The following is a 23,770-nucleotide window of genomic DNA, read 5'->3' on the forward strand; positions in this document are numbered from 1 at the left end:
GTGCCACTCTGCTGGGCCCACTGGGTGAAACCGCCCCCAGGTTCATATGATGGGAGTTACACACAATGGGGTGGGGGTGGGACAAGCAGCCAAGTACCTCTGGAGGTATTTTTGGGTCTCCTCCATGATGGCCTGGGAACTGATTGCCTGACGGGCCTCGGGGACAAGGGCAGCCATCTTGCTGGCCAGTGCCTGGCTCTCGGCCTCCAGCTGGCAATGCTGTTTCTGCAGCCCCTGGCTGGAGCCCAGGTCCTGTCCCACGTCTGCCCTCTGCACAGTCCCCTCTAGCTGCTCCATCTTCTCTCTGGCTTCCTGGGGAGGGATACAGGGTGCTGCATTAGGCTGCCTGTGTGCAGACTGGCAAGTGGCCCTTCTTGGACGCTAAGGCTGCAGGGCTAGCAGCACGCCAGATTCAAAAGGACCGTTTGGGGACTTCTGTCCCTGCCACTGTCTACCTCCAACCCGCGGTGCCCAATCCTTCTCCCAGAACCTCATGAGTGCCCCCGTCCTCTCTCACTTCTGCCTCTCAGGGAGACTCAAGTCGTGCTGAGCATGTACGGGCACACAGGGGTCAGTCTTGGATCGGCCAACGGTGGGTAGCTGGGGTCAACGGGCCACAGGCTAGAGGCCTCCAAAGGCTGCAGGACTTTTCAGGGCCGCTCCAGAGTCAGCAGAGCGCCCTGACTCCTCCTCTCCCCACTTCCTCTCCTGTCTATTCAGCCCCTCCTGTCTATTCAGGCTCCCTCCTGGATCCTCCCCTCTCTTGGGCCCACCTGTAGCAGCCGCAGGAGCTGGTCCTGCTGCCGAGCCTGCTGGAGCTGCTTCCCATGCTCTGCCATCTTGCATCTCAAATCTTCCCATTTGCTACTTAGGCCCTGAAGCCTGGTCTGCACGTCCTCCTGGGCATGGGGCCTGCTGCTCAGCAGCTCTGTCCCGACCTACAGTGGACACAAAGGCCTGGGGTGTCTGGTTGAGCTGCTGGTACTGGGAGTGGCCGTGGTGGGCTGGGTCCGGGGGCAGCAGTGGGAGTGACTGGTTGCAAGCTGCACTCCACAGGCCGCAAGGGTGCCTCCATCTGTTCACATGGCCCCAGATCTGTGGGCACTGGCGGGAGGGCTTTCCTCTGATGCCTGGAAATAGTGTGGCGTGAGCAGGCACTGGACAGCTGGTGGGAGGACCGTGTCCAGGTGGAGGCAGGAGGCTCGGGGGCTGCCTCTTAGACTTGAGTGGAAGGGACGAGAAAAGCTCTCTGGGCTGGTTTGCGTGCTAAGACCGGGGTTGCCCGCTGAGTGAAGGAGGAAGCTAGGGGATGCTAATGCTCTGGGGAGTGAGATCCATCCTTCCTGCAGTAGAAACATGAAGCTGAGCAGGCCCCACACCCTGGGCCCAGCATCCCTCACCTGCTGCAGGCCCTCCACGTGCCCTTGGGTGGCTGCCAGCTCACGCGTGGCTGCCTCGTGCCGCCTGAGTTTCCTCATGATGTTGCTGGGCTCTCGAGATGGCTCGTCCACCAACACCTTCCCCTTCTCCTCCATCCACAGCATCACCTCCACCACGTCCTGCTTCCATTCCTGCCCAGGAACCAGGGGAGGGTGATTATTACAGAGTGTGGTGAAGGCTGGTATGAGGACCTTGTGGAAGAGGGGTCTGAGGGTGCCCCAAGGGGAAGAGCAGGTTGAGGAGCCAATCCTAGGGTGCAGGAGAGGTGGGGGGAGGGGTTATTGCTCCCAAGTGGGAACAAAGAAACAGATGGGGAGAAAAACGTCTCAGGGAAAGCAGCAGAAAGAAGCCTGGAGAATCAGGGTCTGGCCTCACAGTGCCTAGTGCCCAGAGAGGAGGGGCGTTTGGCCAGGAGCCCCCTGATTCAGCACATCAGATCAGGGATGGCCCTCTGTGTCCAGGAGGCCTGTGGACTAGCCCAGGTTTGAGCCCCCATCATGGGCAGAACAGACATCCAACAGTCAAGCTCTGCAGCTGGAGCCCAGGGCCCATGCAAGAGCCTGGAGCATGGCCAGAAACGCTGGGGCTGGGGAGCAGCTGGCCAAGGGAGGGGCCTAGACTTTGGGTCCAGCCCTGTCTCTGAGCAGTGTGGCCTGAGCCTTGATTTTCCTCAACTGGAAAAATCAGAGTCATGATACTCATCTCACAAGAGGTGCTGGGAGGGTCGGTAAACACGTGGGAAAGTGCTTTGTAAACTGCAGTGCCCCGCACAGCACAGTTGTAGTTCAGCAGCGGACTCTGAGGCATTCCTCCCGGGAAGGTCTCGTGCACTGGGGCAGGGGCTGGGGGGGAGCCCCTCACCTGGAGCTGGAGGGAGGCCAGCAGCTGCCTCCTTCTCTGTTCACTCCTCTCCTGGACCCTGGTCCACTGCTCCTGGATGCTCTGCAGTTGTTCTCTGACCCTGCAGGGCAGGTGGAGTCGGGGAGGGTAGGTGGAGGCTCCAATCTACCTGAGGCCCACCACAAGGGTTGGACCCACCACAGCCCAGGGTTCACCCTGCTGTCCCCTCACTCCCTGGGCACTCTCCCAGCCTCAGGGTAATGGGCTGCGCAGGCCCTGTCCAGACAGGCCCAGGCTTACTTGTGTGCAGCGGGGTGTCGGCTCTGAGCCAGCTTCTTGCCACGTGCCCGTAGATCCTCTGCTCTAGAGCCAAGGGCATCCAGCAGCCGCCCACACTCCTGGTGCTTCTGCATCAGGCTCTGGGCCTCCACCACACCCTCCTAGAGACAGAGAGACTGGGGTCAGGCTGAGAGGAGGGGAGTGGTCAGCACCATCTCACTTACTGCCAACCCAGGGGCCTCCCTGCCCAGCCTGGCTTCAGGCTCCTACTTCCTGGGGAAGGCGCATCCCAGCTGCACACCCCCAGCTCCATACCTGGAGGACGTCCAGCTGTAGGAAGGCCTCATGGTTGGCACAGGAGGCAGTGAAACCATCCACGTCTCGACCAAACTTCTGCAATTCCAGCCCCTCCTGCAGTTGCTGCTGTCTTTGCTCCCAGGCGGCCTTCAACTCCTGGCCTTGGTGGCCCAGGAGCCTCAGGGTACTAGCTGCCTCTCGGAAGTCTGGGGAGCCCGAGGCTGCCATGGGCTGGCCCTGAGTCTCTAGCTGCTGCAGCCTGTCCAGGATGACAGGCAGAGGGTCAAACCCTGTCTGCTCCCTGGGCCAACCTTCCTCTCCTCTGGCCTACACAGTTCATTCATCCGGGAGCTCTGAGGTAAGGGTGACTGGCAGGGTTAACCCCAGGGTAAGCCCCGGGGGTCCACTCATCCTGTGGGATAGCTATGCTCTGGGCTACTGGTGAGACAGCAAACGTAACAAGCCCAGCCCAGGACTTGGGACTCACTAGTTCCCATGCTCCCTGCATGTCACACCTTGCTCCAGCTGGCCATGCTGATGATGGCAGTGCCCAGGCCAGCGGACAGCTGGGCAGCGCACCCAGAAGAAATCATTCAGACCGCCTACATACCTGGCTGTGGGGTCACCGCAAGCCTGGGTGAAGCCTAGAGTGATTAGGAAAGGCAGCGACCCCTCTGCCGGGTGTGCCCCCCAGGCTCACAGTTTGAGAACAAGTGACACCTTCATGTGAATTAGGAAAAGGCTCTACTTCTCTGAGCTGGTGCAGCCCTCAAGTGGGTGGTAGCATCTAGTTAGCAGGGGTGGGCTGCATTTCAGGGTCCACTGGGCCACCTGAGGGCTCCTTCCTATGTGGCACAGGCCGCAGACTGCACCCACCCCTGCAGGACGGGGGGAGACATCGCTGTGCTGAGGAGGGTGTTGTCTTACTCCTGGGCAGCAAGAGGCTGAGCCATTTTTTTTGCTCCAGGGGACTGTGGGGTCTGTATTACCCAGAATAGGTTAGGTGGCTCAGCCACCCTGACAGAGCAGTCCCCCAGGCTCCCCTGCATGGGGCGTGGCCAGGCCTGGACAGGATAGAACATTCCAGGAAGCTCAGACTCTGCCCGGGGTGCCTCCCCAACATATGCAAGATGTCTGACCAGTCTTTGGTTTCACCTGCCTCTTTGTAAACCTGCTTTAGGCGCCAGACGGACACCAGCCTGGGCCACGCCCCTGGTGACACGCCGCTCCCCATCTGTCCCTTCCTGGTGCCCCGTCCCCACAGGCCAGGGCCAGCCTAATGCATGCCCCACCTGCCCTCTCGTCCTGACCTCTCCTGCTGCAGGTGGATCTCCTCCAGCAGGTCTCGGTGCTTCCCCAGCAGCCGCTGGGCTGAGGCCACATCCACCGCCTCCTCCTCGCTGTGGAGCTTGGCCTGGATACTGTCTGCACACAGCAGCAGCCGCTCGCTCTCCTGCAGGAAGCTCCGGTGGGCCCGGGCCTTGGCCCGCTGGGCCACTTGCTCCCGCACTCGCTCCAGCAGCCCCTGCAGTGTCTCCACGTGTCCCTGCAGGGACGGGCTCTCGGCCGGGGCCATCTCCTCAACCCTGTGGACAGGACCCACCGCCCAGTCAGTGCCCCACCCCTGGCCCTGGGCTCAGGTGTATGTTCCCCAGGGCAAGTGGTGGCAACTCTGAACTGCCCCCTCACCCTCAATGGAGGGGCAGCGAGCATGGGTGGCTCTTGTTCACCATGAGCATGTTCTCACACTGTTTCCCAATCTGTGCCCTGCCCTTCCGATGGCATACCCCACCCATCCTCCCACCTCAGTTTCTGTCCTCCTCCCCACTCCAGAGCCTTGCTCGGGGCTTTGCTGTGCTGAATCCCAGCCATACTTGCTAGCCGCCCTTTGCAGGTGACGAATGTATTTCTCCAGCACCAGCATCTTCTGCTGGCCCACTCGCAGAACATGGTGGCCATCCTCTGAGTTCCCCAGCTCCAAGCTTTCTAGCTGGAGTACCAGGTTTTGCAGCTGGACCCGTGTGGATCCACACTCCTGCAGAAAACTGCACACGTGCGTTGTGCACACCAGCTGCGTTTCCTTCTCTTTCTTCAGGGCCTCCAGCTGCTCCCACCTGGGCCGAGGGAACAGGGTTGTCTCCGGGATGTCATGTCACAGGGACACCTCTCCATCCAACCTGGGGCCTTGGTCAAGGCTTGCGTGACAAGAGCTGGCTGGCCGGCCGTCCCCATACCCTCTCTTCCCATCCCTGACGCCTCTAGTCTTTCTTTACTGGCATCTCAGGAGTCAGGTAAGCAGGTACTCAGGCCTGGGCACTAGCCAGCCTTCCCCACTCAGCAGCACTCCCGCTTCATTCTCACCTCTGGCTCAGTTCCTCCTGCTGTAGCTGGATTTGGGGGGAACCTCCAGGACACCTCTGCTTCAGCTGCTCAGCGGAGCTGTTAACCTCAGTCCAGAGGCCTCTTCCCACAGCCAGGGCAGTGAGGAAGTTCTAGGGAAAGGAGATTCCAGGCCTGGAGGAGGCCTTTTCTCTTCCTACAGTCCCCTTAATACTAGGAATGACCTCAGATATGCACTGCTACAGAGATGTTTGATCTGCATCCCTCTGGAAGGACAGGGGTCTGTGTCCTTAAAGGGCTGGGATAGCCCTTTAAAAATTCAAGACCAGACATCCAAACTGGAAAGGAAGAAGCCAAACTGTCACTATTTGCAGATGACAAGATTTTATATATAGAAAACCCTAAAGAATCCACGTGGTAATGCAGGAGACACGGGTTCAATCCCTGCTCGGGGAAGATCCCATGTGCCAATGGGGCAACTAAGCCTATGTGCCACAACTACTGAGCCTGTTCTCGAGAGTCCAGGAGCCACAACTGAGCCCACATGTACAACTACTGAAGCCCACATGCCCTGGAGCCCACAGTCGGTAACAAAAGAGAAGGCTCTATAATGAGAAGCCTGAACACCACAACTAGAGTAGATCTCACTCGCCATCACTAGAGAAAAGCCTGAGCAGCAGCAAAGACCCAGCACAGCCAAAAATAAATAAATAAAATTTTAAAAAAGATTCCACCAAAAAACTGTTAGAATAAATGAATTCAGTAAGGTTGTAGGATACAAAACTCAATATACAGAAATATGTTCAATTTCTATACACTAATAAGGAACTATCAGAAAGAGAAATGAAGAGAAGAATCTCATTTGCAATTGCATCCCAAAGAATAAAATACCTAGGAATAAAATTTTTTTATTTTATTCTTTGGGAATGCAATTGAAAATGGGACTGTTCTCTTCATTTCTCTTTATGATAGTTCCTTATTAGTGTATAGAAATTAAATTTTCAATTACACCCCAAAGAATAAAATATCTGGGAATAAATTTTGGGCTTCCCAGGTGGCACTAGTAGTAATGAACCCGCCTGCCAATGCAGGAGACATGAGAGAGGTGGATCTGATCCCTGGGTTGGAAAGATCCCCTGGAGAAGGAAATGGCAACCCACTCCAGTATTCTTGCCTGGAGAATCCCAAAACAGAGGAGTCTGGTGGGCTACAGTCCATGGGGTTGTAAAGAGTCAGACGTGACTGAAGCAACTTAGCGCAGCACAAGAATAAATTTAACCAAGGAGGTGAAAGATCTGTTCATTAAAAACTATAAGACATTGATGAAAAAAAATCAAAGAAGACACAAATAAATAGAAAGATATTTTATGCTTAAGGACTGGAGGACTAAAATTTGTATGGGAGAATAAAAGATCTCGAACAACCAAAGCAATCTTGAGAAAGAACAAAGTTGGAGGCATTATGCTCCTTGATTTCAAACTCTTTAACAAAGGCATAGTAAATCAAAACAGTATGGTGAGTGAAGTGAATGAAGTTGCTCAGTTGTGTCTGACTCTTTGCGACCCCATGGACTGTAGCCCACCAGGCTTCTCTGTGCATGGGATTCTCCGGGCAAGAATCCTGGAATGGGTTGCCATTTCCTTCTCCAGGGGATCTTCCCAACCCAGGGATTGAACCCGGGTCTCCCGTATTGCAGGCAGACACATGGTACTGGGATAAAAACAGACATATAGATCAATGGAACGGACAACCCAGAAACAAACCCATGCATATATGGTCAATTAATTTGATGACCAAGGAGCTATAGACTACAAAGGCTATACACTGGGGAAAGGACAGTCTCTTAAAAAATAGTGTTGGGGAAACTGGACAGTTGGCAGCAAAAGAATGAAACTGGAACACTTTCTAATACTATGCATAAAAATTAGCACAAAATGGATTAAAGACTTGAATGTAAGACCTAAAATCATAAAGCTCCTAGAAGAAAACACGGTGGGGTAAGCTCCGTGACACTGGTCTGGTAATGATTTTTTTTGGATTTGACACCAAAAGCAAAGTGATAAAAACAAACTAAACAAGTGGCTAAAAAGCTTCTGCCCAGCAAAGGAAACATCAACAAAATGAAAAGGCAACCTATGGGAGAATGGAAGAAAACATTTGCAAATCATACATCTGGTAGAAGGTTAATATCCAAAATGTACAGAGAACTTACACATTTTAACAGCAAAAAATCAAATAATACAATTTAAAATAAGCAAACATACAGATGGTCGACAGTTACATGAAAAGATGCTTATCACCATCATCAGGGAAATGGAAATTAAAACCACTGAGATATCACCTCATACATGTTAGAAAGGCTATTATCAAAAAGACAATACATAAGCGTTGGTGAGGATGTGGAGAAAAGGGAACCCCTGTGCACTGCTTGTGTGAATGTAAATTAGTACAGCCACTATGGAAAACAGTATGCATGTTCCTCAAAAAATAGAAAATAGAAGCACCACATGATCCAGCCATTCCACTTCTGGGTATTTATCTGAAGAAAATAACACTACTCCAAAAAATATATACACCTCCATGTTCATTGCAGCATTATTTACAAAATCCAAGGTGTGGGAACAACCTAAGCGTCCATCAGTGGATGAAAGGACAAAGAAAACGCCCCCCGCCCCCCGCCACACACACACACGAGCACTGAATATTATTCAGCCCCAAGAAAGAACTGAAATCTTGCCAATCTGGATGACATGGATGGACCCTGACAGCATCATGCTAAGTGAAATAAGTTAGATGGAGAAACACGAACACCATATGATCCTACTTACATATGTGATTTAAAAAAACCCAAGATCATAGATTCAGAGAATGGATTGGTGGTTGCCATAGGGGAGGCATGGGGAGTGGGTGAGATGGGTGAAGGGCACACACTTATAAAATAAAACTTTTGTTACTGTGCGTGTATGCTGGTGGATGTTACTAGATTTACAGTGTGGTCATTTTGTGATATATGACATCTAATTATACCTGAAAAAATACAGTGTTAAATGCTAATTATACCTCAATTAAAAAAAAATAATTCAAGGCCAAATCCTCCTCTCCCTCCTCCCAGACAGGCCCACAGCTGACATGGAGCACAGGAGTGAATAAGAGAGAGGCAGGAGGAGTGAGGAGGGAGCAGGACAGGAATCATCAGAGCAGCAGGGCCAAGCAGGCAAGACCCCCCTCAGCAGCAAGGTACCTCATACTTGAGCTGCATAACTTCCAAGTTGTTGGCCTCGGGCTGCAGCATTTGCAACAGCGTTGTCTGTTTGGTCAGCCAGGACTGCAGCTCCCCACATGAGCCATAGAAGTCAAACAGGGCCACGGCCTCCTCCAGCTGGGCCCTGCGGCGCTGAGGACAGGCCAGCCCAGAGGCTGGGGTGAGGGCCAGTGCCTGCCATGCGGCGCTGACAGCAGGTCCTCCATCACCTCCCAACCCGCAGAATCCAAGGCCAGGCCCAGCAACAGTCCCTGTCCCACTGCTGGGCCCTCCACCCTCTGGCAGAGGGCCCGGCAGAGCGTGCTCGTGGCTCTTATCCTACTCACATCCTTCGCTCTTGGGTACAATCTGCGCTTCTCCCTGAGTCTGGCCCTGCCACCCGCCCCTTCCTCTGCAGGCTCTCCTCTAGCTGCTCCCAGGCCTCCCTGCTGTGCTCCAGGCACCCTGGTCTTCGCTCCTCCACTGGGCCTCTTTCCTGCCTTTGCCCAGGTCCTGCTCAGAACACTCTTCCCCACCATCTCCCCCTGCCATGCCCCTGACTCACCTGCTCTCAGCTTCTCATTGTTTAAGTCTCTGCCTAAACATCCATCCCTCAGAGATGCCTCCCGATTCCCCGCCCTCACCTGACCTCCCCTTCATGCTCCCATTGCACCCAGATCCGTCTAATGACTTGTTTCACACCTTCTCTGCCCTGACCCAAGCTCCTCGAGGGCAGGGAACGCGTCCTGTCACCGCTCTGTCCCTGGGCTCATGGCCCAGGATCCAGACTAAGGGAGCAAACATTCCATGAACAAGGAGTGTTACCTCTGCCTGGGCCCTCAGGCCCTCATAGTCCTGGTTCAAGCGGTCCTGTGTCTGGAGGATGGTGTTGGGGTCAAAGCCAGGGTCAGGCTCATCTGGGAGGGTCATCTTCTGGGTGCGCCACAGACCAGAGTGGCAGAAAACCTCACGCCAGGCCCCTGGGTTTCTTGGGCCTATCTTCGGAGAGCTCAGGGCAGACACCACCTGTGCCCACAGGACAGAGGTCAGCATGTCTGGAAGGGCTCCCAGCAAGGAGCAGAAGGCTTGGCAGGGTGGGCCAGCAGCTATACCTGAGCTTCCTGTCCCATGATGTGCCTGAGGGCCACTGTGGCCTGGCAGCCTCCTGGGGTGTTGGGGTCCATCTGGTGTGGGGGCTGCTGGGCCTCTCCTGGGAGCTGGGTGAATTGCGTGCCTGTGGGAACACAGGTTCTCAGGGCCACACTGGCCCTGTGCTTCTTCTTAAGCCAGGAGTTGGCCAGTGGGGATGGGAGGGGGGCGGATTATTCATGACTCAGTCCTGTGCCAGGAGCCCTGCAGGCCAGAGGAGGATGAGGGCCAGAGCTTCCTGAGCTCCTGAAGGCCTTATGCCCACAGACCTAGGACACTTCCCAGGACTGTGCATGGATAAGCAGAACGCGCAGTGTGTGAAATGAATACTCTGGGGGCCCAGGGGGTGGAAGACGGCCAGAACAGGCTGGGGCTGTCGGGAAAGATTTCAAGGGCTAGGTGAGCTTGGTAAGCATTTACAGAGGCAGAGGCAAAGAGGCTCTGGTGGCAGGAGCTGGGGCATAGAGAGGTCGCGGGGAGCCCAGGCTGGCCTTCCAGATAGGGGGGTCTCTGTCCCTCTGTGTCTCTGGCCCGGGCAGGGGTCAGACATCACAGCAGCAGCAGCCAGGCTGGCCACTCAGGGGTTGAGGAAAAGGAAGAGGCACAGAGACAGACTGGAAAGGGAGGGGAACAAAGGAAAACAGAATTTCAGGCAGCTTCATATCTTTCCTCCTCTCCTTAACTTCTTCCCTTCAGTCTTTGGATGCCCCCAAGACCCACACAGATTGCTGGTGCTCTGTTAAGGTGCTCATGTGGGGTCTTGGCCTTATACCTCTGTAGGTGAAGCTTGTCTTGATCTGAGGGCTGCCCCGCAGTGCTAAAATTTGGGTCCCATCCTGAGGTCTCCTGGTGACATCTCCATCAGTTCTGCTCCAGCCTTCTGGGGGCTCCCTCTGTATGGAGGAGGGAAGGCTTTGCTTAGCTGCCAAAGTGACTCCCCACCCACAGGAGAGGGGGCATCTCTGTACCTCCCCACCACCACCGGGCAAAGCAAGGGTCTGAAAATGCCAGAGATTAGAACTAAGCCTTCTATCAATGCCAGGGCTGGCTGGGCAGTAGAGGCCACAAAAGAAGGATAAGGTGCCTCCCATCATTCATTTAAACAACTCAGACTGGAGAAGGCAGCCACATAGTACAGAAGAAAGCAATACCAAAAGCAGCATGTGTTCATATAATGCCAGTGCCAGGAGTTACACATTATAGCCACACAGGGAGGGAGGGAGGGATAGGGATACGGATAGGGCTGTCTCTGCCCTGGGCAGGGGCTGGGCAACCGCTCCAGCAGGTGTGAGGGCAGTAACTTGGCCTCTATGAACCTTAGTTACCTCATCTGTAAAGAGAGGGGGCTGGACCAGACAACTGCTAACATGTTGTGGTTCTGTTTTCCAAAATTGTTGATTATATGGTCCAGGGAATAAATGCAAAAGAAAAGAGATAGCTCAACCTCAGCTAAGTTAGAACCACAGAACTTTCAGACCTGGTAGTCTGGTCTTGGTGATCGGTACCGACTATGCCACCAGGCCCTTTCCAAGACACGAGGACCCATGCAGCAGGTCTGCACGCACCCGGGACATGGAGCTTCCTTGGCATGAGGGTGTGTGCATGCTAAGTCGCTTCAGTTGTGGGATGAGGGCGGACGGACCAAACGTGAGCGCAGGACCTGAGGGCTGTGATTTACACATCCTGAGCTACATGTACAGCTTCTTGAAAGAAACTGCATACCCTCAGAGGCCTGAACCATCCTGCCCAACATGTAGGTATGTGTTTTTTTTTTTTTTCTCTTTTTTAAACTGGAGGCTCAATAAACTGAGGGAGGTGGTTCAGAAAGCAGTCTAGGGTAGTGATTTGGCCACCCAAAGCCTAAAAAGGCCTAGTCAGGAGAGAGACAGCCAAATAGGGCCGAAGGGGGAAAGGCCACCTTAGGCCTGGTGGTCAAAGTAGAGGGACATTGCTGGAGGAAACTCATCAGTGCCTGGGAACTTGTGGGCGAAGTGAGCAATGCCTAACCACCCTCTGATGTCCTCCAACTATGGGCAGACAGTACTCTACTATCTCTGGGCTAGGACAGCAGGGGAGATGATGCTGAGGAGTGGGCACTTCCAACCCCAGGGGAAGGCACGTCAGGGGCCACAGAGGCCACCTCATTTCCACACTGTGCGGTCAAGGGCGCAGTGCACACTTGGTGTCGGGGGCCCATGGGTTTGGATCCCTGTCCTGTCTCTATGTACCAGGAGTGCTGCCTGGGCTGTGGCCACCTGTGCCTGCTCATCTAATCGACGCAGCTCGGTCCCGAAGGCGCGCACAGAGCGTTCCAGATGCAGGTGTTGCCGCAGTAGGGCCTCGGTGGCCACCTGGTCCTGTCCAAAGGATGCACTCTCCAGTGTAGACCGCTGCTCCTGAAGCCACGAGTCTGCCTCCGCCACGTCCACGAAGTACTGTGAGGAGGACGGCAGGCTGGGCACACATGGGCTGACCCTGCCCTCCCTGCCCGGCCACCCAGTTCCCACTGCCCTGCTACCTGCTGGACGAGCAGGGCCGCCTGCAGCCTCATGCCCTGCTCATCCATCCGGGCCCAGAGCCGCTGCCACATGCCCTGCACCACCTCAGCCCGCTCCCAGGGATCCGGCCCCGTTGGGGGCCCGCAGGCTCCCAGTTTGCATCCCCTCTGCACGAGATCAGCACACACGGCCTGGTGGCGATGGAGCTTGGCTTCCAGGGCCTGGAGGAGCACAGAGGAGGGAGCTGGGTGAGGGAAGGGATGGATGGCAGGGAGAGGGCAAGAGCCAGGATGCAAGGTAGAGAGCACCTTGTGTTTCTGCAGGGCCGCTGCGATCTGGCTGAGATCCGGGCCCGGGGACGCATCCTCCACCAGCTGTCCATGCTCCCTCAACCAGGCTTCCTCCTCCTCACAGCTGTGCAGGAGCTCTGCCTGCTGCAGCGTCTGCTCCAGTGAGGCCCTCCTGAGGGATGGCAAGGGCCACGGAGGGGATTGGGCAGTGATGGGACTTGGGGAGGGGTTCCCCACCAGGCCCAGACACCTCCCCTTAGATAGGAGCTCTCCTGTCCCTGGATCATGCAACAGAGGAGACTAGGTCAGGGTACAGGAAGTCACCAGGCAGCACTGTTTAAACCTGGGCAGGAGGTAATCTGGATTACAGAAAAGTTGTGGAGAGGGTAGAGGAGTTTGGGTGGGCTCTTACCTGGACCTAGCAAGAGACATGAGGCTCTGGTAGAGCTGGGCCAGCGCCCTGGCCTTGGCCTGCAGCACCTCCACAGCAGTGCCCATGGAAGAGTCCAGCTTCATCGTCTGGTGGGCCAGATGGCTCACGTGGGCTCCAAGGGCTGAGATCTGGGCCTCCAGCAGCTCATGCCTCTGCAGCAGCCTCTCTACCTCTGTCAGCTTCTGCCCACAGGCCATGGAGCTGACTAGCACCTGGCCAGGGACAGATGAGTGGTCATTAACGTCCCAGAGTGCTGGGTCCCCATGAATGCCAGGACTGGTGCATGCTGCTATGTTCCCCCAGGGGTCCACTGGTCCAGGGCCCACCTGCAGCTCATTGAGCTGGTCGGAGGCAGTCTCCACCTCCTGCAGCAGGCTCAGCACAGCCTGCATGCCCGCTATCTGCTTCCTCTGCCCTTGGAGCCGCTGGAGGAGCCGCTCCCAGCGCTGGGTGATCTCCAGCTGCCTGGGGGATGTGAGAATAAGGGTGGTGTACATTGGGCCATGGCAGGGAAGCTTGGGGTCCGCAGTTGGTGGTGGGGGGACTTGTCTGTTCTGGAGGAACCTGAGTACTGTGGCTGGGGCTGTGAGCATCCTAACCTGGAGTGCTAGGGGCAGTGTCCCTGCCTTTTAGAAACAGGCAGAAAAACTGGAAGGAGAGTCTGGGAGGTTCAGGCCTCCTCTGACCCCCAAGCCTTCCTTCCAGTCCTCATCTCAGGTGACTGCAACTCCATCCTTCCCAGTGCCCTGGCCAGGAACTGGATGACTTGCTTTCTCACATCCCACATCTCATCCGTTTGCAAATTCCCTTGGACTCAAAATAAAGGCAGAACCCCTCCATTTCTCATCACCCCCACTTCTCTATTGTTCTAAGTGATTACTGCAGTAGCTTCCTGACTGTTCTCTCTGCTTCTGCCCTTGTCCCTTCAGTCTACTCCTGTCATGGCATCCAGAATGATCACTGTAAAATAAAAGTTAGATCATGTCACTCCTCTGCTCAAGTCCTGCCATGATTTCCTATCTTCTGCTGAGTAAAAACCAAGTCTTTACCGTGTCCTGCAGGGTCCGGCAGGATCTCTGCCACCACCCCTGGCCTCCATACCTCCCTGATCTCAACTACAAATTGTTCACTTGGCTTCCACGTTTTTTTCCAAACATGCCAGGCATGTGCCCCTTTGGGACACTGCCCTAGTATAGTCCGTCATCACATCTCTATGGTTTCTCACTTCTTTCTGGTCTTTTAGTTCAGTTGCTCAGTCGTGTCCGACTGCTTGCAACCCCATGGACCACAGCACGCCAGGCCTCCCTGTCTATCACCGACTCCCAGAGTTTACCCAAGCTCGTGTCCACTGAGCGGGTGGTTTTTGTTCAAAAGTAAACCTCCTCTGACCACTCAGTGTAACTCCCTCTGCCCACGTTGGCACCTCATATGCCCCTACTCTGCTTTATTGTCTTTTAAAATCTCTGTTTGTGTTTTCCTTAGTAGTATACAAGCTCTATGAGGGGAGGGATTTTTATTTGCCCTCTTCACTGCTAAATCTCCAACACCTAGAACAGTACTTAGGACATAGTAGACACTCAATAAATGCTTAGTTTTAGTGAATAAATTAATAAGAGGCTATTTAGAAAGAACAGTGCTTTACCAAAGGGATCAATTACAGAGGTTGGAATTTTAGGCATCAGTGGGAGCTAGATCTTTTTATCTATTTATTTATGCTGTGCCATGCATCTTGCGAGATCTTAGTTCTCTGACTATGGATCGAATCTGGGCTCTGACAGTAAAAGTGCCAAGTCCTAAATACTGGACTGCCAGGGAATTCCCAAGAGATAGATCTTTTAAAAGGGAGCCCCAAACCTATAAATCACCCCCACCTCTGTGACCAGGAGTGGGCAACTGCAACGAGAGGGGCATGGTAGGAAGGCCTTAGCCTGTTTTGAAGACTGTCCCATGCCCGGGACTCACCTGCTGGCCACCTCTGTCCCACCGTGGTAGCGCTCCTGCTGGAGGATGTCCGCAATCTCGGCCAGGGCCTGGAAGCGCCCCTCCTGGGGCAGGATACTGGCTTCCAGCATGCCCAGCCTCTGGGCGGCCGCTTCCAGCATGGCCGGGCTGGCCAGCGGGGCTGCGGCCCGGTCTAGCACCTGCTCCGTGTCTGTCAGGAAGCTCTCCCGGAGGGCTGCCTTACGCTGGAAACGCCGGGCCAGGGTTTCCAACCGCTCTAGCTGTAGGAGCCTCTGCTGCAGGGCCCGGCTCCGTGAGGCCTCCGCCCGCTCCAGGCTTGTCCAGCACCGGGACAGCTCTGCAGGGCCCAGGCCCTCAGGTGGCAGGAAGGGCCTGCGGTTCTGGGCTTGGAGGACTGTCTGCAGCCGAAAGAGCAGGGCCTCCGTGGCCCCACGCTGCTGCAGTCTCGGTGGCTTCTCCTGGCTGCGGAAGGAGGCAAAGGCCACCAGTAGCTGGCGCATGGCAGGCAGGTTGTCTGGGAAATCCCGCGCCTCCAGCTGCACCTGCTTCTCTGCAATCCAGCACAGCAGGTCGGCCACCAGCTCCTCGTACTGGGTCTGCAGCGCCTCTGACTCCTGCAGCTGAAGCAGGATCTGGTGGAGGACACAGGAAGGGCTCAGACTAGCACCTGGGGGGCACACCCTGGCTTCCAGGTCCTGGAGGCCTTCCTCTTTTGGGTGCTGAGTACCAGCCAGGCTTGCCCAGGTACACAGTAACTCCTGCTCTCAGGTGAAGATACGCTGAAGTGGGGGTGCTCCCAGCCCCTGGAGAAGCAGGTCTGCTTCCATTCCACACTCAGACCCGGGAGTGGGGCTCCGTCCTGCCTTCCTCTATCTTATTTTACCCCATTTGGCCTCAACACTGGAGGTGCTCTTCTTTCCCTTCCCTGAGGCCCCCACACCCCTAAAGCAACTCAGAGCCTTTGGCCTGGATCACCTCCCCCACTCCCAGCTGAGATACCAACCCTGAGGACAACCCTCCCAGGCCTCAGCCTCTGCCATCGTGCCCAGAGGGTAAGAAAGCCCCCCAGAAACATGGACTCGGCCCAGCAGAGCTGCCCCGTGCTTGTCCTTGCAGAGTCCAGCTCTCTGTGCCTTTTAATCCCACAAGGAGCTTAACAACTTAAGAGCCGAGAGGGAGTGGGAGGGGCAGGGAGAGGTGCTGCTCTCCAGCTTCCCTGAATGCCAGGAAGTCTGCTCATGCTCCCTGAGCACTCCCAGCAGCCTCTGTTACCCAGAATCAATTGTGTGTTACCCAGGCATCATCACTCCCATTTTACAGATGAAGCACAGTAAGGCTAGATGATGTGGCCAAGGTCACACAGGGAGGAAAGGGCACAGGGTGTGCTGACCCCGGAGCCCATGTTCGCCTCGCCTCTCCTCAATGCCATCTTCTCTCTGTCCCCAACCTTTGTGAGTCTCCTCTGGACGGTCTGCTCCTGGTGCAGGCGGGAGAAGTGGTGGTAGTAGAGGGAGACGTAGGTCATTATGGAGCGCTCGTCAGGCTGTAGGGCTGCCACATCCTCTGGATCCAGCAGCTGAGCAATGCCCAGCTCCTGCTCAGCTACGTGGAAAGCACAGCGGAGGTTGTGCAGCGGGCGGTCGGGACGCAGGGAGCTGTAGTCAAGCAGGTCTGGCCTAGGCAGAGAGCGGGCAGAGCTCTTCACCAGAATCAGGGACTGCTCAGCTTTATGTGGACTTGTTAAGAGGGTCATTCCCACCTTGCTGGGCACTAGCTTCCCCCTGATGATGATCTAAGGCCCTGGTTCAAGGAATAGGACTGGGAGAGGGGAGGGTTAATTTTGCTTGGGGCTCAGCCTCCTGGGTAGCAGGGGGAAGCTCCAAAAGGGACAGGTGCTTGCCAGAGAGCGGACTGAAAAGACAATCAGGGACACAGAGAGTAGAGGACAGCAGGGGTCAGAGGCAAACCTGGCTAGTTCTATGGAAGGGGGGAGGGGTATCACAGATCAGGAGCTCAGAGTCAGTGTCTCTAGCATTGTGCCCAGTTTAAGGGGCCAGAAGGATATGGGATAATGGGTGGGTTGAAGACCCAAGTCCTGGAGCAGTTAGCTCAGCGGGTGGAAGGCCTCTGAGAAGGAAGCAGAGGCCTGCCTCAGGCCAGCCAGGGCTGGAGGTGCTGGGTCCCCTCCCACACGCTCACCTGTGGGCATGGATGAGGGCACTGAAGCCGAGCCCGTCACTCCAGCTGCGGGAGAAGTCCGTGATGTTGATGTTGGCATAGCCGGCAGTCTTCCGCTGGCACCAGACCAGCAGAGCTTCCCTGGCAGACAGCAGGGCTGCGCTGACCCCAAACTCCTCCTGGAAGGACAGGACAGCGGTCACCATGCAGGCATGGGATGGGAGGTGGGTAGGCCGCAGAGGCCGCAGGTTGTGGGAGAGGCAGGCTGGGCACAGTGCGATCCTGCTCCCCCACCTGGAGGCGGTGTGGACGGCCTGTCCTTCAGAGCACCTGACTGCACTTGCTGTTACTTGTGCTGGCCAGGGATTGGGGGTGCGAGAGAAATATTGTGCTTACAAAGAAGTGGGGCAGCCTGAAAGTTGTCACCTCTGAGCAGCTGGTTTTGAGTCACAATTGGTGACGACAGCAGCGGTAGCTCCCATTTCTCTCGGCCTTCCTTTCTTTTAAAATATTTATTTGTTTGGCTGTGCCAGGTCTCAGTTGTGGCACTTGGGATCTTCAGTTATAGCACGTGAACTCTTAGTTGCATCATATGGGCTCTAGTTCCCTGACCGGGGCTCAAACCTGCGACGCTGCATTGGGAGGGCAGAGTCCTAGCCACTGGACCATTAGGGAAATCCCTCTCCAGCCTTCTGTTGGGCCGGGCACTGTGCTAACCAACCCTGGGCCACACGGAATTGAGTCTGGGCTTCATTAGACCGACTCCAGGTCACCATGGGCTTTCTGCCAGCACAGCCCACACACATGGCTCTGCCCTGGCACAGCCCCCAGAGGTAGGCACTGTTAGTAGCTACATTCTCAGGAAGCACAGCAGGTGCAGTAAGAGGGGTCAGGAAACTGCCTGGGGTCCCCCGGCTATTAGGGGAGGGTCTCTCCTGACCTAGAAACCTCTGACATGCGGAGCCCATCCGTCCGCCTCACAAGGCCTCCCTCACACATGGCTTCTTCAGACTGGGAAATGACCATCTACAGCTGGTTTCTGTCTCCTTGATAATCTCTTTTATTCTGCCGCTTTCATTTTCCGCACGTTTCCCCTCACCTCCCACCCCTCCCCCCCATCCCTCTTTTACTCAGCGCTTCTTTCCCGCCTCCTCCCGGGCTCCACTTCTTTCCCCGCCTTCTGCTCCTTGTCCCTGTCCTGCCCGCAGTGGTCCTCCCCTTCCCTCCACCCCCTCCCCTGCCCCTCATACCCTGGAGTCCCCATCTCCTTTTTTCTCTCCTTTTCTCCCTTCTTCATCACTCAACTAGAGCCAGACATCCTGGAATGTGAAGTCAAGTGGGCCTTAGGAAGCATCACTGCAAACAAAGCTAGTGGAGGTGATGGAATTCCAGTTGAGCTATTTCAAATCCTGCAAGATGATGCTGTAAAAGTGCTGCACTCAATATGTCAGCAAATTTGGAAAACTCAGCAGTGGCCACAGGACTAGAAAAGGTCAGTTTTCATTCTAATTCCAAAGAAGGGCAATGCCAAAAAATGCTTCAACTACCGCACAATTGCACTCATCTCACACTCTAGTAATGCTCAAATTCTCTAAGCCAGCCTTCAGCAATACATGAACCATGAACTTCCAGATGTCCAAGCTGGTTTTAGAAAAGGCAGAGGAACCAGAGATCAAATTGCCAACATCTGCTGGATCATCAAAAAAGCAAGAGAGTTTCAGAAAAACATCTATTTCTGCTTTATTGACCAAGCCAAAGCCTTTGACTGTGTGGATCACAATAAACTGTGGAAAATTCTGAAAGAGATGGGAATACCAGACCACCTGACCTGCCTCTTGCGAAACCTGTATGCAGGTCAGGAAGCAACAGTTAGAACTAGACATGGAACAACAGACTGATTCCAAATAGGAAAAGGAGTATGTCAAGGCTGTGTAGTGTCACCCTGCTTATTTAACCTATATGCAGAGTACATCATGAGAAATGGTGGGCTGGAAGAAGCACAAGCTGGAATCAAGATTGCCAGGAGAAATATCAATAACCTCATATATGCAGATGACACCACCCTTATGGCAGAAAGTGAAGAAGAACTAAAGAGCCTCTTGATGAAAATGAAAGAGGAGAGTGAAAAGTTGGCTTAAAGCTCAACATTCAGAAAACCAAGATCATGGCATCTGGTCCCATCACTTCATGGCAAATAGATGAGGAAACAGTGGCAGACTTTACTTTTTGGGGCTCCAAAATCACTGCAGATGGTGATTGCAGCCATGAAATTAAAAGATGCTTACTCCTTGGAAGGAAAGTTATGACCAACCTAGACAGCATATTAAAAAGCAGAGACATTATTTTGCCAACAAAGGTCCGTCTAGTCAAGGCTACGATTTTCCAGTAGTCATGTATGGATGTGAGAGTTGGACTATAAATAAAGCTGAACGCCGAAGAATTGATGCTTTTGGACTGTGGTATTGGAGAAGACTTTAGAGTCCCTTGGACTGCAGGGAGATCCAACTAGTCCATCCTAAAGGAGATCAGTCCTGGGTGTTCATTGGAAGGACTGATGCTGAAGCTGAAGCCCCAGTACTTTGGCCACCTGATGTGAAGAGCTGACTCATTTGAAAAGACCCCGATGCTGGGAAAGATTGAGGGCAGGAGGAGAAGGGGACAACAGAGAATGAGATGGTTGGATGGCATCACTGACTCAATGGACATGAGTCTGGGTAAACTCTGGGAGTTGGTGATGGACAGGGAGGTCTGGCGTGTTGCAGTTCATGGGGTTGCAAAGAGTCGGACACAACTGAGTGACTGAACTGAACTCCCTTCTTCCAATTCTTCCACCAATTTCTGTTTATAAACTCAGAATGTCTTAGGAGATTGGGATTGACATATATACGCTCCTATGTATACAACAGCTAACTAATGAGAACCTACTGTGCAGCACAGGGAACTCTACTCACTGCTCTGTGGTGACCTAAATGGGAAGGAAATCCAAAAAAGAGGGGATATGTGTATACGTATAGCTGCTTCACATACAGCATAAAATAATACAACCTTGTAAAGCAACTATACTCCAAAAAAAAAAAACAAAACCCAAAACTCAGAATATCAAAGCACAGCAGGTTATATTCCGTTCCCCATCCTCTGGGCCTGGGAGCTTGGGTAGAAGGGACTAGTATGCAGCAGCACAAGGGAGGGGCAGGGAAGGAGTCCAGGGCCTGGAGCTGGGCTCTGCCAGAGCCAGGCCAGCCCAGAAACCCTGAGCAGCTGGGGTTAGCCTGGTCCCAGACACATCTGAGTTTCGCAGGAAGAAGGGCCTGAGCTGGCTGCAGACAAGAGAGCCAGCTGGCCAGTTGGTGGCCAGTCAGGGGACAATGTAGACCTGCTGCCCCCAAGGGAAGGGGTGGCAGGGCACTTGGAACTGGCTTAGCGGGGTGGGGAGGGGAGCGTGGCTTCCTGGAAGGGCTTGAGGTCAGTTAGAAGTTGATCCATCCACTCATTCACCACATGGGTGCTAGGCCCTGGGGATGCAGGCAGGCAAGGGCCCTGCTCTCCTGGGCGTCACCATCCCATCATGAGTGTCAAGGGTCCTCCTGGATTTGAGCCAAATCTGTGGCTTCTTTTCTTTAAGATTTCATGCTCCAAGTTGGCTTTCCTAACCTACTGGGATTGAGTTTTAGGGGGGTTTTGGAAACCATGGAACTATGAACATTTATATAAGGACTTATGTGTTCACTCTTCCTGACCCAGTTGTGGAAAATGAGAGAGAGAATGGAGGAAGATGAGGAACCATCTCTTTGGTTTTCAGGATCCTGAGGATTTGGAAACCTTCAGGGCTGGGCTTCCTCTGTATGTTTTATTTCCCCAATAGTACGTTAGGGGGTAATGAAAGTTACAGGGTTTCAATTGCAAGTAGAAAACAATAAATTAGCCGTGAACGGCAGGTGGTGGGCAGGCACCTTGGCCCCCTTCACTAGTAAATGACTTGTCCCAGACCCAACTTGAAGCCCATAAATCTATTAACAGTTCTTACTTCAGCATATTACAATCTCTCTGACACTCTGAATCCTTTGCCTGCGACTGAAGAGTGAATAGTAGTTGTGTGGATGACGAGGATCCGCTGTGGGCATCCTAACGGCCAGGTGGAACTGCTCTGACCCCAGGGCCCTGAGGGGAGGCCAGGTCTGGGCTGGGCTGGGCTGGGCTGGGCAGCTGGGCACGGGGGCTGAGACATACCTTGTCCAGGCAGATGTCGGAAATCTGGAAACGCAGAATGATGACCCAGATGAGTCCCAGGATGAGCGTCTGGTCTCCATCCACGATGTTCTCTGGCCCAATGAGGGGTATTGGCACCTGTGGGCATATTTTTCTGACCTCAGCCACAAAGCCCATGTACTAGAGAAGACTCATAGTAACCAAAGGGTTGGCTGCTGGATGGGAGGGGTTCTGTCTGTCCTGACCCAGGAGGTCCCCAGGGGAGAAGCCGGCATGCCCAAGGCCAGGCAAACCCAGGCTTTCCAAGCAATAATGGAGACAAGGCTGTCACCTTCATAGGCTATATATCTGTGACACGTTACGACTCTGAGCTTGAAGGGTACTGAGTAGCTTCTGACAAGGGCTACAGTGCTTGCACCTTCTGGAGGTTCTGGAGAGGAGGTGATTGGCTCACAGGCCATTGGCCCTGGGACCAAGTAGTGTAGGCTGGCATTATGTGGCTGGCAGCTTTCTGTTCTTCCATGAGTCTAGGGACCACAGTGCTCCATCCCTTGCTCTGGCCTCTCACCTCCCTGGCCTCCCTCCAGCATGCTAGGCTCCCAAGGGGCTGCCTGTGACCCACATCCCAGGACTTAGGCTCAGCCCAGCCAGTTTCAGCTGTAACTTCACATCCTGCAGACTCAGCCACCTCATGCTTCAGTACCTGAAGCCAGGAGCCCCCAGGCTTCCCAATTCCTGCTTCTCAATATAAATGACCCCTGCAGAGCCCCTCGACATGGGCCATGAGGATCCCTGTTTCTGGAGCTCTCCTCTCCTTTTAGAGACGACTTCTCTGGGGCTGTCCCTTCCTCTCAGGATCCCTCCTGTTTGTGGAGGCCACTCCCGGCTGTCTAGTCCAGCTTCTCCCAGGCAGCCCTACACCACCTCCCTTCCCTGCCTGGCTCAGTAGTGTCTGAGGCTTTTCCCCTGTGTCTGACCCTCACATCTAAGATCTGCTGACCAGCTGCTCATGGGCCTTGCCTGGAAAATATTTTCCTCCTTTATGAAAAGAGAAGGTTAAGAGTATACTGAATCTTTTAACTTAGACTCCACAATCTCTCACTGTAGGCAAAGGCAGATTTCATTCCTGCCCACTGGGGACAACGGTTGTTCCAGCTCCAGCCAGGTGGGTGCTCTCTAAGCCGGGAGAACTGTGCAAAGTAGGGCTTTGCTTCCTGGACTCTGTATCCCAGATGCTCCTCCTGGATTCCAGCTCCAGACCCTCTGTTTGGCCCTGTGGCCAGCCCAGGAAAGATGATCCGGTCATCTGGCCTGTCCCCACCACCCACCCCAGCACCAAGCCCAGGAGCCCTCTCCCCAGTGCCCACCTTGGCCCTGAGGAAAGCCAGAGCTCGGCTATTGTTCTCCAGAAAATGGACGCGCATGCGGCCCCTGTTGGGGGTGGCAGGGCCTCCCCTGAGATGAGCTCCAGGAGCCGCAGCAGGTGGGTGCCGTCGGCCAGCTCTGTGCATAGGTTCTGGATCTCGATGCCCACCTGGGAGGGGATGAGGAATAGGTACAGGGTCAGCCCAGCCTCTCCTGTCTGCTCCATCCCAGGACCTGGGTGGTGAAACCTAGTGCACCAGCCTGGAGGAAGGATCACTGGCCTTGGCCAGCTGAGCTCACCGTCGGCCCCCTGGGTCCACCTGCCAGGGAGCTGGGGGCACAGTGGAGGCAGCTGTGGGGAGGGCCCAGCTGCACTCACCCGGCCATGCTGGAAGATATTGTTGATCCACTTGGTGAAGGTCTTCTCCTGCATCTGCATGTGCCGCGCCTGCAGCTTGCGGATGTGGCCCATCTCGTACGCAGAGTCCATGGCAGGACTGGACCGGGAGAGCCAGCCTGGGGTCTGCGGCTGGACTCCTGCTTCAGGTGCCCTGTAGTGCCAAGGAACTGCTGGGGGTTGTGGGGCTCACTGGCCAGCAGGCCCGGAGCCCTTTGGGGATGAGGGGCCACTGGATATTTCCCTAAGCTGCAGACATTGGGGGCCTGGAGGCTGGGGGAGGACGGTGGATTCTGATGACTCCCTGGGACAGGGGACCCCTCCCTGCCATTGCCCCATGTTTGGTGGGTGAGGGCAGCTTGGGATCTAGCCAGGTAAAGTCTTGGGCTCCTGGTTGGTGACCTGAACTTCAGTGGCCCACCCCCTTTTCCAGATTCTTCTTCTAGAGCTCCTGCTGCCAGAGGTTTCCCCTGCGCCACAGCATTCAGCTGCTGCTGCTCGGGATGAATAGGGCAGGTGGAAGGAAAAAAGAAACTGCTCACCTTGTTGATGTCCAGGCCTTGGAAGGAGACCTGGCTGGGCGATCGGAGACGGCAGTTAGCAGGGGCTAGGCGGGGAGGGAGAGACGTCAAGAGAGGCTGAGGCTGAGGCTGGGGTAGTGCCATGGCCCTCCTCTTGGGCCAGCGAGGCAGGGGTGACTGCACACAGCCGGCATTGTCCTCCCACCTGCCACGGGGCGTGGCCCGGGCCCGGAGGGGGTGGCTCAAGAATGCTCCAGATCGATGCTCCAGGGTCTCCTCCTTCATCATCTCCCTGCTGCTAAGGCCTTCAGTATTGGGTGGAGTCCTGGTGCCC

The 23,770-nt window shown here is 54.9% G+C and overlaps 1 protein-coding gene across 1 annotated transcript in view; it reads right to left on the reverse strand.

Moving 5' to 3' along the window:
* SPTBN5 (spectrin beta, non-erythrocytic 5) overlaps window positions 1–23,058 on the reverse strand; it is a 49,271-nt gene extending 26,213 nt beyond the window's left edge. The window contains 25 exon segments of the mRNA XM_027553618.1: window positions 98–312; window positions 774–938; window positions 1,401–1,571; window positions 2,302–2,401; window positions 2,581–2,720; window positions 2,875–3,115; window positions 4,167–4,442; window positions 4,731–4,970; window positions 5,218–5,348; window positions 8,438–8,590; window positions 9,263–9,463; window positions 9,550–9,671; window positions 10,359–10,479; window positions 11,815–12,021; window positions 12,105–12,305; window positions 12,393–12,546; window positions 12,787–13,019; window positions 13,134–13,272; window positions 14,770–15,401; window positions 16,217–16,445; window positions 16,969–17,126; window positions 21,175–21,291; window positions 22,521–22,588; window positions 22,591–22,687; window positions 22,898–23,058. Coding sequence (XP_027409419.1) covers window positions 98–312; window positions 774–938; window positions 1,401–1,571; window positions 2,302–2,401; window positions 2,581–2,720; window positions 2,875–3,115; window positions 4,167–4,442; window positions 4,731–4,970; window positions 5,218–5,348; window positions 8,438–8,590; window positions 9,263–9,463; window positions 9,550–9,671; window positions 10,359–10,479; window positions 11,815–12,021; window positions 12,105–12,305; window positions 12,393–12,546; window positions 12,787–13,019; window positions 13,134–13,272; window positions 14,770–15,401; window positions 16,217–16,445; window positions 16,969–17,126; window positions 21,175–21,291; window positions 22,521–22,588; window positions 22,591–22,687; window positions 22,898–23,008 — 4,622 coding nt within the window. The 5' untranslated portion in view covers window positions 23,009–23,058.
* Between the last annotated feature and the right edge of the window lie 712 nt (window positions 23,059–23,770).

Source organism: Bos indicus x Bos taurus, chromosome 10, assembly GCF_003369695.1.
Source record: "Bos indicus x Bos taurus breed Angus x Brahman F1 hybrid chromosome 10, Bos_hybrid_MaternalHap_v2.0, whole genome shotgun sequence".
NCBI lineage: Eukaryota > Metazoa > Chordata > Mammalia > Artiodactyla > Bovidae > Bos > Bos indicus x Bos taurus.